The sequence below is a fragment of the Helicoverpa armigera genome, chromosome 3, assembly GCF_030705265.1.
Source record: "Helicoverpa armigera isolate CAAS_96S chromosome 3, ASM3070526v1, whole genome shotgun sequence".
NCBI classification, from domain to species: domain Eukaryota; kingdom Metazoa; phylum Arthropoda; class Insecta; order Lepidoptera; family Noctuidae; genus Helicoverpa; species Helicoverpa armigera.
The window spans coordinates 6,764,068-6,777,433 of NC_087122.1; the positions used below are offsets into that span (position 1 = coordinate 6,764,068).

Here is a 13,366-nt window from a genome sequence, read left to right on the forward strand (position 1 = left end):
AAAAGCTTTGTCTTTGAAAAGCTTGGAAAGTAATCACGACGGGGCGAGATTACCAACGGGATCTTGTTTCAGGGCAATGAAATCTGTGCAGATTTATATGTGGCGGTGCGTTACCGGTTAGCGGTACAGGAGGCTCCCCGCGAAGCCGCGGGTTTATCTTGTTTACGGGAGCGGTCGCCGCCAGCCGTGTCGTCGCGTCGCCCGCAACCAATATCGCGCCAACATGTTGTGCACGTTGAAAACTTGCCACTTTGTTATCCTTGTTTATTCGACACTATCTGTATGGCTGTTTCATACTATGAAAGAATTCACTACCGTTCTTGTGTTGCTTTGTGAAGCTTTTCGGGATTTGGTTAATAGTTAAATTGTTGTTGTTGCTTAGTAATTGCGTAGAGAATAAAAAAACTGTGGAGATTTATATGTAAGTTGGTTTATATTTTATATCAGGAGCCTGTAGTTCATACAAGATGTTGTCATTTAAGTTTAGTGTGTTGTAAAATTTGAGAAAACAACAGTTTTAATGGCAATATAGCATGAACAATAGGTGCCTATCTAAATAAAGGCGAGGCCCTTGTTTAACACTTACTGCGTTAGCGGTCGCATTACGCTAATGTTTATTTGGAACATGAAGCTTATCTAGTCTTCTCAAACGACACTAAAATTGTTGGTTGCAAGGTAGTTAACCCTTGCGCGGTCCCGGCGAGGCGGCGGCGGCGGCGAGCGCGGGGCGCGGGTCGCGGTCGCCGTAAGCCCCGCAATAGATAAAACAGTGATAGAACATGCACCGCGCCGCCGGTATGAATAATTCATTAGTTTCAGTTGCCACTTTTGTTGGTATCGGTGGATTTTCAGCGCTTCACACCGTCAAAAATATGCGTTGAGGGTCTGGTTATTGTTAGACTCTACTCTTTACCGTCTCGTTCATTTTAAATGTCGTGGAAAGACGCTTTATGAATTATTTGTAGAACAAAGTTTCTCGTGAGGTAAGATTATGTTCGCTGTTTTGTTTACAGATGTGGTTCCAACGATATCTTTTTGTGAGTTATTTAACTTACTGTTATCAGTATCTTGAATAAAAAGCTATTGAGTTTGCAGGATCGTTGAAAGTCAAAGTGGCAGTCGATGAACCATTACTTAAAGATTTATTTGAACCTTTGTAGATGAAATGAGAATCAACATTTTGAAGGTGGAAGCTGTAAGCGGCGGCGAGCGAGGCGTCGCGCGGCCGTCTACTCTAACCACCCCTGTGAATCCCGTTATAATTTACGATCATCCCAAAAAATCCCGGGATTATTTTTATTCGATAACGATAAAGGTGCCGCAGAGGGTTACCTTTATTATCACTCAGAGTGGGACGACTCTTTTACAACTTTACACATGTTAGTAAGGCCGAAATGGGCTGACTCTTATGTTATACTTTTGTGCTATGCTTTTAAAGCTTTTATGAACATTCTATACGTGTGAGTTGTGACGGAAATTTTAATTTAGGGGTGTTTGTGGTATAGATTGAAGATTTTTTAGGGTGTGTTATGTTAATGACTGTTTTATTGGATTGTGTGGTGAGTTTAACTAACACACATGTTTTGTGAAATGGTTTGGAACAAAACATACCCTTAAATTACTCTTTAGTTTACTAAAATATTCTTTTTATTTTAAAAAGTAGGTCAATGCTTTCATTGTGTAGGTAGAACGTATCTTGTCTGTTACTCCGTCCACGTTGGCGATCGAGGCGAGGGGCGCGGGATTAGACGCGGCCGAAAGTGATCCGTTATAATTTGGAGGGAGGACAGTGACGGCTGGTACGCACAGATTAGCCCCTTCGATAAACAATAGCATTAGTATGCGAGGACGCACTGACCGCCGATCAGCCCAGCCGTGCTCGGATTAATTTGCCTCCTGAAAATTATGGAGGCTCTATGTGGACCGAAACGATCACCGACCCGGAGAATATTGCTTTGTTTTCACTTGTACGCCTGCTGAATTTGTCTTCAATCAGGATGTGCGTGTAGTGCTTTCAATGGCTCGCCGTATCGTTGTTTGTGCAGGGTGTTAAGTGATACTGGACTTTGGAAATTCTTGTTTCATTTATGAATTTGTAACCGATACTTACAGTTACCGTGGATTTAAATTTGAGACATTTGAAGCCTAAGATTTTTTTGTAACAACGTTTTTGAACACCCATTTAACTAACTTTGAAATCTTCAACTAAAGTTTAACAAGTTTTATCTTAAACTGATCTTTTCATAATCCCGTTATTTGGACCACAAACTTTGAGATTTGAGTGATTACTATTTGAGTAGAGCTGACAAAAGAAAGCTTTCAAACAAATAGAAACAATTCTAAGAAGAATACAATTAGCACTTTTATACTTGGAATCAACAAGAAACAAAAGTCTCGAGGTTTAGGGTTCGCCAACACAATTAACAAAGTAAGCAACATAACTACTCCATTCGTAAAACCTCCAAGTAGAAGCCAATGAAAAGCGAACCTCTTAATTTGGGGTGCTTTTAGTGAATGGCAATAAGCGTTAATTTTATTTGTACGCCCTGCGATATCCGGTTTCGACGGAAGCACACGCCTACTGCGCCGCCGCTAAGTAATGAGGCTACTGTTACAAACACTGCACTCTAGATGAAAGGCTATAAATTATCACACGATGCACATTGCATTCTGAGCTCTACGCCCACGATATAAAGTTTTCATTAAAAAATCCGCCTACTGTCCTGTCCGAGTATCAGCTGACTATTTTATAATTGAAAATCGACAAGATTCATTTTGTGATCGCTTCGTACGACGAAGAAGTAATAAGTTAATTTGTAGAAGCTCTTCGATTAATGACTAATATCCAGACAATTCATATTTAAATTTAATTAAAAAATATTTATAAGTTAATACCCAATTTAATAACCAATGTTTTTTTTAAAATAAGTAATTTCCGTTGATCTACATTGTTGACAAGTAAATGTGGAAATGTGATTCGTCTTTTGCAACCTCAGCGTTCCTTATCCTGAAAAAGGTTTCTACTTGGTTAGCTTTTTTCTTTTTCGTCAATTTTATAATCATATACCTATCTTTAATCTACGAAAATAAGCATAGTAAAGTTATTTTCAAAACTAAATAAAAATGGTCTTGTTTATAATATAGAACATCGTGTTTGTGTACGCAGAGTATCAGTATGCTCAAAGTGTACGAAGATATTGGAGCGTACACAATTTACGAACTCAACAAACTTAAAGCCTTATAAATCAAAAGCTAATTTGGTCCAGGATTTGGAAGTCGAAAGCGATGCGTACGGTAATGTGTTCTTTATATCAAAAACACATTTAAAAGAAGTTAGATTGGCTTACACAAGTTGGCGTTCGGCCATACGTAGTTGGAGCCTTTTCGGCGCCTCAAAGCCGGCCCTAATCTTCAAAGATTCGCCGCAGATTGTTTGCAAGCATTTCGGTCCATCAAAATATGACGGGGGAAACTTTGTCTACGTAAATTATTTTGACATTCAGAGTAGCGAAAAATCTGATTGGATAGCTGCAAAATGTTTTGAAATAAATATTTAAAAATCCAATGGTAATTAAAATGTTACCTAAAACACTTTGACGGTTTTTGAGTTTAGTAATTTATATTGAGATGTTTACTGAGGGTTGCTGTTTGGATTGTATGAAACATTAAAAGATTGATGTTTAAAACAAGCTTTATTTAGTTTGTTACCTACTCACTCTTAGTCATTACGTGTAGTTACGTAGTATGGTTACAATCGCCCGCCGCGCAGTGACCGCTATGAACACTCATTACACTCTGTTATTTAAAAACACACTCAGTGGCTTCGCTTAATGAATATATTTACATCATTTCTATCTATGTGGCGTTATCTTATATTTAGCAATTTGGCAACATGATAACGGTAACATTTACATATAGGTATGTTACTATATAAAACTAGGTGTAATTGACAGAAGAAATTTGGATTTGTAAATTATACAGAAACGTCGGAATATAAATAAATATATACACAAAAGGGCTACAAATCCAAACACGGGTTACAAATAATATAATTTTCGAGATATTAAAATGTAAAATACAGGAGTAGCACAAAATACATTCATATGAAATATAAGTTACACATCACAAGTTTCCATTACCTCAAATTTGAAAATATAGTAGAAAGGCAGGCAGGAGTCACATTAGGAATACAGACTGGATCTACAGCACTACGGCGCGCTCGCACGGGAAACAATACTCTAGGTTCAATTTGGATTTTAGAAATTTCGTCAATTCAGTTAATGTTTTATCACAGCGAACATGAGGTTTACATAAGCACAATAACTTAATAAAATTTAAATATCCTCTAAAGACACAATTTTATAATTCATTCAGTCTTACTCTATCTAATTCTTATATTCTTATTTAAAATCAATAACTATGATAATAGTGCACTTTGTATTATATATTAATAATAATATGTGTGCAGTGAATTTGTCTATTACATATTTATCACGGCTGAGCAGATTTTTAGTACTATATCAACGGTGAAAATAAATGTTTTTAGACATCTACAATGTATATGAAATTCTGCTGAACCGTGAATAAGTTCGAGGAACTGTTGTACATACAATACCTTTAGTTTATATAATTAACAACAACGCTTATAGTAATTACGAATATCATTTTGGTTATGAAACCTAAACCTCTTAATCTATTGTACATAACGACGGCGATGTGACTACGTTTTATATTCGTTTTTATTCTAATTTACCTGTTTTCGAGAACAATAAATTCATAAGTGTTACTTTAATATGAATTACTTTTAATGTAACGGGTAGCTGTTCATTGGTCAAAGCTCTAAGCTCAGTTACGTCATTTTATTATTTCGTTTCAAATATTCGTCGATGGTAGAATATGTATTGATTTTTGATAGAATTTCCAGTAATATCCAAATATTATTTGAGTATCATTGTAGCGATCGGATTAAGCTTTCCACACTACTTTTTAAGTAGGCTGGAACGTATGTTTTGTTTGGAAATATTTACTTAACATTTGAACTCAATGAAATTTTCTGAATTCAAGTATTACACAAAAAAATATTACAAAAAAGTATAGAGGAATCATTTTTGAAAAGATATCTACAACACATCGTGGTCAAAACAATACAGGAATTTTAATTAACTTTCGAAAGGTCTTTTTATTCGCCTTGTTACCTTTGGTGCTGGAACTACCGGCTATTTCGAAAAATTACGTTGCACTGCATAATCCGACTTTGTGTTGTTCAAAATTAAAATTCGACGAATATGTTTGATACATTAAAAATCTGAATATAGTTGAATGACACTCGCCTGTATACAGGCACATACAGGCGAATATTTAACTGATAACGTTTTGAATATCTCTCATGACGGGTGTGGGTGGGAATATGAACGATAAAAACAATTTCCTGTTAATTTGCACTATCTCGGGCGAGCCAAGCTCGGCTAAATGTATCTACGTGTATACAAATGGACAGCGAATTCGGATGAATGATAATAGAGTTACATCATTACATAATATGGCACAATGATTAACAAAACTAACACCCATGTGGAGCATCTCCTCCAGTCGGCGTCACCTGCGAACAATAATATTATTGTTTCAGCTGAATTATATTCAAACATACTTAATGCCTATCCTTTCGGCAGTCAGTAAGTGTAAATCAGTGAAATTTTAATAAGTATAATTTATATCATAACCTTTAAAAATAGTATTTACGACGGTGCGGTAATAAATATTTTCCTTTAAGGTATTATGGTAAAGACTAACTCGATTTTCTTAAGTAAACATATTTTATGAAAGAGTAATAAGAAATACATAAGACTTATTATACCTGTAACCTGCGATGCACCTCCCACCCAGTTCAGGTGCGTCTTCCCACCGCCTTCGTCTGTTTTCTGTTTGCCCTTATCGATTTCATTCAGGTTAGATTGATATTTAGTACCTGTGTATCAGATAAATGGTTAAGTTCAAAGATTGTTAAAAGATGAAAATGTTTTGCTCGCCCTAAAAAGTTTGTGCAGGAAAAACGACAACGCGAACTGATTGGGCAAAGGATTCAATATGGCAAGGGACGGGCCGTCGGCAGGCGGTCGGCTAACAGTTATTGAAAAGTTGCGCAATATTGTCGAGTATCCGGGGCCAGCCGTAAATTCGTAATGGTTGCAAAAAATAAAACAGTAACGGGTCGGCAGCGGACGGCGCGCCGACGCCGACGGCCGCGCCACACCACGCCGCAAAAACAACCAGCCGCAAAACTTACACTCGTGCCGGCGCAACCCCTAAATGGGTTTTTCAAGTTCGCGCGAACATGTTCAAATGATATCCATCGGCTCTTCAGCAGTTATTGATAGATATCTTCATCGATTATGCAAAAGATGAGATACTATATTATCTTAGCTTACTTTCTATTTATAAAGGTACCTATAATGCTGCTTACGGAGTACATTTTCAAATCTTATTAAGAGTTTGCAACAAGGAGGGGAACACTTGTCCGTAATAGGTTGGCGCAAGATGTTGTCCGGCAGGCATGGCCGGGAAAATGCCCAACTTCCCAATAACGGGCAAGTAATGACGCGAGCCCAACAACTTATGACACGACGATATTACAATACAGAGTACAGAGGCTACATCAATTATTCTGATATTACTAGCGCGTTATATACTCATATTGGTAGTCTTTAAATAACCAAACCATTTCTTTCAATTTAATATATAGTTATTTTAAAATCCGGAAGATTTGGCAATGATTGTGAGCCTGATTTCAAAGCGGTACTCTATCTTCATCTTTCAAGTACCAGTTACTTAAAAATGACTTTCATTGAATTAACATTTCAATGATATTTGTTATCTTAAGATCATTGCTCGCATCGAGACTAGGCTTATCAAAGATCACGATGTTGGACCGACTCTCTTTAGTCCTATTAACTTAGCATAAACCAATTTTATAATAATTTGATGCGGGGATTATAATAACAGCACTCCATAAAATGTTTTGTTTGTAAACGATTTGGTCATAGTTTACGAGGGCTCATAACGTTCGGAGCCAGTTAACAAACTACCGGCTGGCGACAAGCAGATCGTCGTAACACTTTATGATCTATAAACAAATATAACGGCCACTAATAATAACTGAAACAGCAACATACAATGAAAACAAACTGAACGATCTCGTGGGGGATACAACTCGTAAAGGTAATATTATCTCTTAATAAACGAAATCGCTGACATAAAAATGTTGTTTCAATGCATTTAATGGCTTCGATATCAGATATTGATAAACCCATTCGACCGCGACGTTTGCTATAGGTGTAATTAATTACTATTCCCACACACGAACATCATAAATTGGCGTTGTATAAATATACATTGGGATACATCCGCGGGTGAAGCTATAAATTCCGTAATATATTGCATTTCACGCTTCTTTACTTCTGCCAATTTATTTGCAACGACAGTGTCACTTAATTGAAAGTGAAATAAACAAAATAGCAGTGTAATGTTATAATACTTGATATTTTTTAATTAAATATGGTTTGATGGTTAAATAAATACGTGTATATTTTATTTGAACGATTACCATAGTATAGCACTACACATTGTATTTTAGTTAAATGTATTTGTTATTCCATTTTGAAAATTACTAAAATGTGTAGGTACACGTTTATCCCGATTAATCCAATGCCATTGAAGAATAGTTGCTATTTATTTGGTGTTGAAAATGATGTACCGATTTTAGTTAGTAGTTATGAGTTTTGTAGTTTTTGGAAATATGTAATTTTTGTGAGTGTGAACGTCTATATGTAAGAGATATTATATCTGATATAAAAGATCAGAGTAGTGCGGACAACTTACCCTTGTCAGTGAGCGGAGTATCACGGCGCGGAGGCCTGGAGGGCGGCGGCACGGTCAGAGCGCGCGGGTCCGGCGTCGTGGTCGGGGGTGATGACGCTGCATTTGGGGAACATTTTTGTATGTATCAAGTAGTTGTGGTAGAATTAATTAAAAGAAGATTTTTATCTCATGCTTATTGTCAAATTATCATAAAATTCAGTGAGTCAGTTTTCTTGAAACAATGGTTGACTTTGAATTTTCAACTTCAGTTTTCATAGTAAACAGTTGTTTCGTACTTAGTCGGTGAAAACGGACATAAGACTCAAATACTTATTTATTAACGTGTATCAGTAAACATAATGTACTCACTGTATAAGCGAATGGTGCCATCGGACTCTCCTCTCGGATTCTTGGCTATGCACTTGTATGTCCCATAGTCTTCAGTATTAATATTCCTAATCAGCAGTCTCATATGTGTTTTGTAAGCTGGTATGCCCACCGTATTCTCCATATGATACTTAGGACTTTCATGAATCATATGACCGTCATCCCTTGTCCAATAGTTTAGAGATGTCGGATGGGCTTCCGTAAAGCATTCCAAAGTAACATTGTAGTATAATGGAGCTCCAACCAGCTGGTGAGGGATCCATAACATTGGTGGAACTAGAAAATAATAATAACTGTAGTCCATCGACAAATGCGATTCACTATTCATATCGTAAATCAGTTCGGAAACTTACAATCAACGCTGACTTTAACCCGCTTCGATACCGTTGGGGGAACACCGTTACTTGCAATGCACAGGTAGGCACCCATGTCTAATCGAGAAATCCTTGCCATCTCCAACACTTCGCCTTCCCATTCAGAAACTGAAAATAAACGATAGATAAATTCTGCAAAAAGCGAAGCAAAAAGCTATTTCGATCATGAACAAATTCGATATGTCACCGGAATGTCCCTTGCTGATGGAGATTTTTGAGTTGTCGTCCCGTTTCCACTTGATGGTGGGCTTAGGAGAGCCATTAGCGCGGCACGTCAGCGTGACGTTGGCGCCCTCTCGTACGATAACGTCGCTCGAACTCAACGAGTCGTCAATGGTCGGCGGCACTATAAACAAACATTAATACCACTTTAATAGACGGCCGTGTTTCTAATTCAAATCTTTTTTGCTTGTTGGAGTTAATCTTTGATATATTATTTATAACGAATGCCTTTATGACATTGTGCGTTTCAGAAGTTACATGCTGTGAATATTAAGTTCTACCTTATAATGAAGAGGGTACTAGTGATGTTAAAATATTATAATGAGGAGGTTACTAATAATGTTAAAATGCGAATAAAGTAAGTATAAGAATATCATCCTTCGATCCTAAACTCACCAACAACATGCAGGTATCCAAACTGCGTTTTAGCAGTAACAGTGTTGATCTGACACATGTAGCGGCCGCGGTCCTCCTCTCTGACGTCACTGATGTGTAGGAACCACGTGCGATGCTTGTCGTGCGTCACGCTCACGCGCGGGTTGCGCGTGATCACGTGGTTGTGCACCGTTAGGATCGCTGACTGCTCGAAATGCATCCACGCCACCTGATGGGAAAATAATATTAATTGATGAGCAAGATAAATAAGTTTTTCAGTGAAATTCAAATTTAAGAAGACAATTAAACTATTCTTTGTTTAAATATTTAAAGCCATGGAATATAAGACAATCTTATTTGAATTGCATGTCTTTTTCCACAGCAGTTATATCTTCCTATTTTTCATTCACCAAATTAATTTTGATATCAAAATTATCCAATTTGCAGGTTTCTAATCATAGATCTTTGAATGATCAATACTTCCACTTCTTGGCAAGTGGCCATAAAAAACTCCCCCTAAATAAATATACCTTCAGAAAATGTAAAACGAGAAAACTAGGGTGTGGAGTATGCCTCAATGATTTCCAATCGCTCTCCCAATTGGACGAGTGACGTAACGGAAATTAAAGACTTCTCCGAGAACATATTTTTTTACAAATAAATGTAGGTATCTCTCTCGAATATAATTCAGCTGTCACGGAGTGCGTATTACAGGTTGAATTTATTTTATTTGTGTAAGCGTCATATTAACATTATAAAAAATACCCATAGCGAACATATAAAAATGAAACGCGTGATTTAGCTCTCGGAAGACAATTTTTTACCACATTAAATGCTTGTTGTGGCTTCAATTCCAATTGTCGATTAAAGAAGATTAGGCCTAGAATTTATGATAGCTCGATTAGGTAGGTTCAAATGATATGAAGAGGTAGAGGCACTGATTTGTTTTCAATATTACATTGATATCTGTGAACGGTAATGTAATATGGCAAGTGGCATTGTAGGTACAGTCCGACTGGGCGTCAGCGCGGCGACAGTGCGCGGCTAGTATGCGAGTCGTCTCCGCGACATCTGTGTAATTGCACGGAGCTGCCATCGCGTCCCCGCTTCACACCAATTTCCACAGCATTAAGCGCTTAAAATGCATTTTACCGAGATTGTTATACTCACTACGAACAATCTCTCCACTTTTAATCTCCCCTCGGAGAAAAGATTTAATTCGCCCATAGGTACAGTACCTATTTTCATCAAATGAAGCTTAACTGCGCTATCTTAATTTTTCAATTATTCCGACTGCAATACTCGTACACGAATTCCAAACTCGGATTATAAAACCGAACAATGTTTTTAAAAAGTCTCAACGCTTATCATCGGGCTTGAAGTAAACAATTTCAGTAAAAGGCAATCTGCAACTCCAAATATTTATTGAGAGACAGCGCGCTTAAACTTTGGAACACTTCACAAGTTTTTCCCTGATTAAACGCCGGTTTGGCATATTTTAAAAGAAACTACACCTATAAAATTAATTAAAGTCGGGTTATCGCAAGAAAAAATAACTGGAGTTAGGTGGTTTTCCGAGCTTCAAAAGTTCGACGTGCATCCTTTATCTCTTAATCCTTCTTCAAGTTTGAATCATGGGTAGTTCTTTTTATCAAGATTGCGGGGGCAATATAGGGGAAGTTCGGTAGCTAAAACTCGTGCCGGGTCACATCTTACCTATCTTAAGTGATGCGGCTCTCAGCCGCTGTCTAATTTATAATGGACTTGAGGAAACTTCGCCCATTTTATTATGCAATGGGACGGTAACCCCTCTAATGACGGCGACCTGACTTTTCGGCATAACCTGAGGCTCAGGGATATTAAACAAGCTTAGTAATATTTCAAACGATTTACATGAAAATAATTTCGTATAAAAGTAAAAGAACCTTTTATTTGGAATGACTGAAATTTATTTCTAAGTGAAGACTGGTAAGTGGTTGCTAGTTAGAGCAAGTAGCGGTAGAGCGCTGGCGTGGCGCGGACGACGGCGGTGGCGCGGACTGGCGACGGTAGATGTAAATCTGATCTGCGTAATTGTGGCCGGCGTCTAATCTAATCACGACGGTGTGTCCCTCTGCACCGCACTGATTGAATTACGAGCCGCAGCCGCCGCCGCGTCGCCGCCATCTGGATAGACTGTCTTTCAACTAATATGGCTACATCAATATTATTATGAACAAAATTAATACTATAATGTCAGAGTTACACCACACTTAGCTACGTATATTCGTTCCAAACCAAAGATTAAAGCAGTTATCTTAAATCCGTTATAACGCAAAGAGAAATTGCCCAAAGTTCTCTTTTACTGTTCGAACAATTAAGATAAAATTAAATAGGAATCAAAATTTTATAAGCGGTTGGAAGATAAGCGTTGAGTGTTGAACTTAACGAAGTTCCCCAATCGTATCGCGAGCTGTGGGTGGCAAGTTTAGTAACAGCACAAGTGGTACCCATCTTAAGTAAAATATTTTTGGATTCCTGCAAAAAATATCAACTTTATTTACAGAAAAAAATATATATCAGATTTTCTTTGACATAAAATGGTTTCCCGCTACGTAAGTGACTAATGAAGCTGGTGGAAGTGGCAGATGAAAATATGATATTCGTAATGACGGCAGCGGCTAACTAATTTCATTCGTCTGCGGATCCTAAACGAGTTAGGTCACGACGTCGTTACGCGAGTTGTTGCCTGGCGGCCGCGCGCCCCGCGCCCCGCGCTCGCCCTCGACGGCACTCGGCCCATTACTTCAAATATGCAAAATTATCTAACCGCAAATTTTATGGACAGGTTGCTGTTACATTTTTGAGTTTACTTTAATGTTGTTTACATTTATTTAAAAGTACTAGGAAAGTATAGATGTTCCATTAAAAGTATAAACCATAGTTTTGGTACCAGTATTTAGCAGAATGTCAAGGCTGCCCCTACGGAACATTGTCTAAGGTTACACTGAAATCCTACCGAGTACTGGTAAAGTTAGAGCGGCCTATTAACTCGTTATCTTTTAACCACCTTTAATTTAGGCCCTTCTTTCTTTTTATCTTAATTGTTGAGGCATTAAGGAGGCAAAGTTGAAGTTCGGTGGCACGGTGGGAGACGTTCTCGTCCCTCAGGACATGCCTGGAAGGCATCGTTTGATTTATAATGGACTCGTTGCAAACTTTGCCCATTCCACCGCGCACCGCACCGAACCTCTTTAACGACGGGTCCTATCGCCGCAGGAGATGATTCGTAGACGTGTTTAATAATATTACGACAGATTTAATTATGGAACGTTTAAAGAGCTTCATCTTACGCTATTACCCTAACTTTGTTTGTTTCAAGTTATAGAAGGTTCATATTTTTAACTTAATGTTCAAATTGTAAGATTATTTACTAGTGGGTATATTTAGCTCGTGAATAAGTAACAGCCGTACGGCTCGTTGAATCAAAACGCTAGACCGACGACTTGGCATGACGAGTTCGTCAGTGTTTCGTAAGGCACGATGTAAGGCTATCGTCATTACCTATGTTTTATTACAATAAATAAAAAAAATCTAATATGTCATGATGATGTCACAGTACCAATGTACCATATAGTTATTGAAATAGCAACGGATGATCCGATAAATGGTGTATTATTTTGTGAAAATCTTATCAAAGCAAAGAGATATAAAAGCTCACAAAACTACTTAAGATACTGTTTGCTGGTCTTTGGAGATTTGCGAAGAAGGCGCTTTTGATACAACCTTCATAAATATGATAAATATCTAACTGCGTGTTACGTATTCATAAAAGAAAATTTTACATATAACAGTAACTTGTAGATGGAACGGCAAAAAGATGGACTCATTTTCGCACAGTATTTCTATGTACGTGTTCTATAAAAGTAAGTGACGTCATAATCTTTGATATACATAATCGTGAAGATTGTTTATCTGTTTGTATTATCAACGGAGGTTTTGCAAGTGCCCATGACCATTGTTCCTGGAACCATGAAAAGTGGCAAAGTGGCGTGCCGTGTCCAGATTGTGTGAGAACAAAGTAAAATAACAACACACATAGTTTGTATCAAACTGTTGTTCGTCGAATTTCGCCCCACGTCACAAAACGTTAGTACGGTTGACACACTAATGCA

The 13,366-nt window shown here is 37.6% G+C and overlaps 1 protein-coding gene across 1 annotated transcript in view; it reads right to left on the bottom strand.

The window, feature by feature from the left end:
• Positions 1-3,677: 3,677 nt before the first annotated feature.
• Positions 3,678-13,366, bottom strand: part of LOC110374090 (lachesin) — a 64,076-nt gene continuing 54,387 nt past the window's right edge. The window contains exons 3-9 of the mRNA XM_021331670.3: positions 9,234-9,441; positions 8,803-8,961; positions 8,595-8,723; positions 8,224-8,517; positions 7,876-7,971; positions 5,855-5,965; positions 3,678-5,599 (exon numbers count right to left, since the gene is read on the bottom strand). Of these exons, the coding sequence (XP_021187345.3) occupies positions 5,523-5,599; positions 5,855-5,965; positions 7,876-7,971; positions 8,224-8,517; positions 8,595-8,723; positions 8,803-8,961; positions 9,234-9,441 (1,074 nt within the window). The 3' untranslated portion in view covers positions 3,678-5,522. The remainder of the gene's footprint in view (positions 5,600-5,854; positions 5,966-7,875; positions 7,972-8,223; positions 8,518-8,594; positions 8,724-8,802; positions 8,962-9,233; positions 9,442-13,366) is intronic.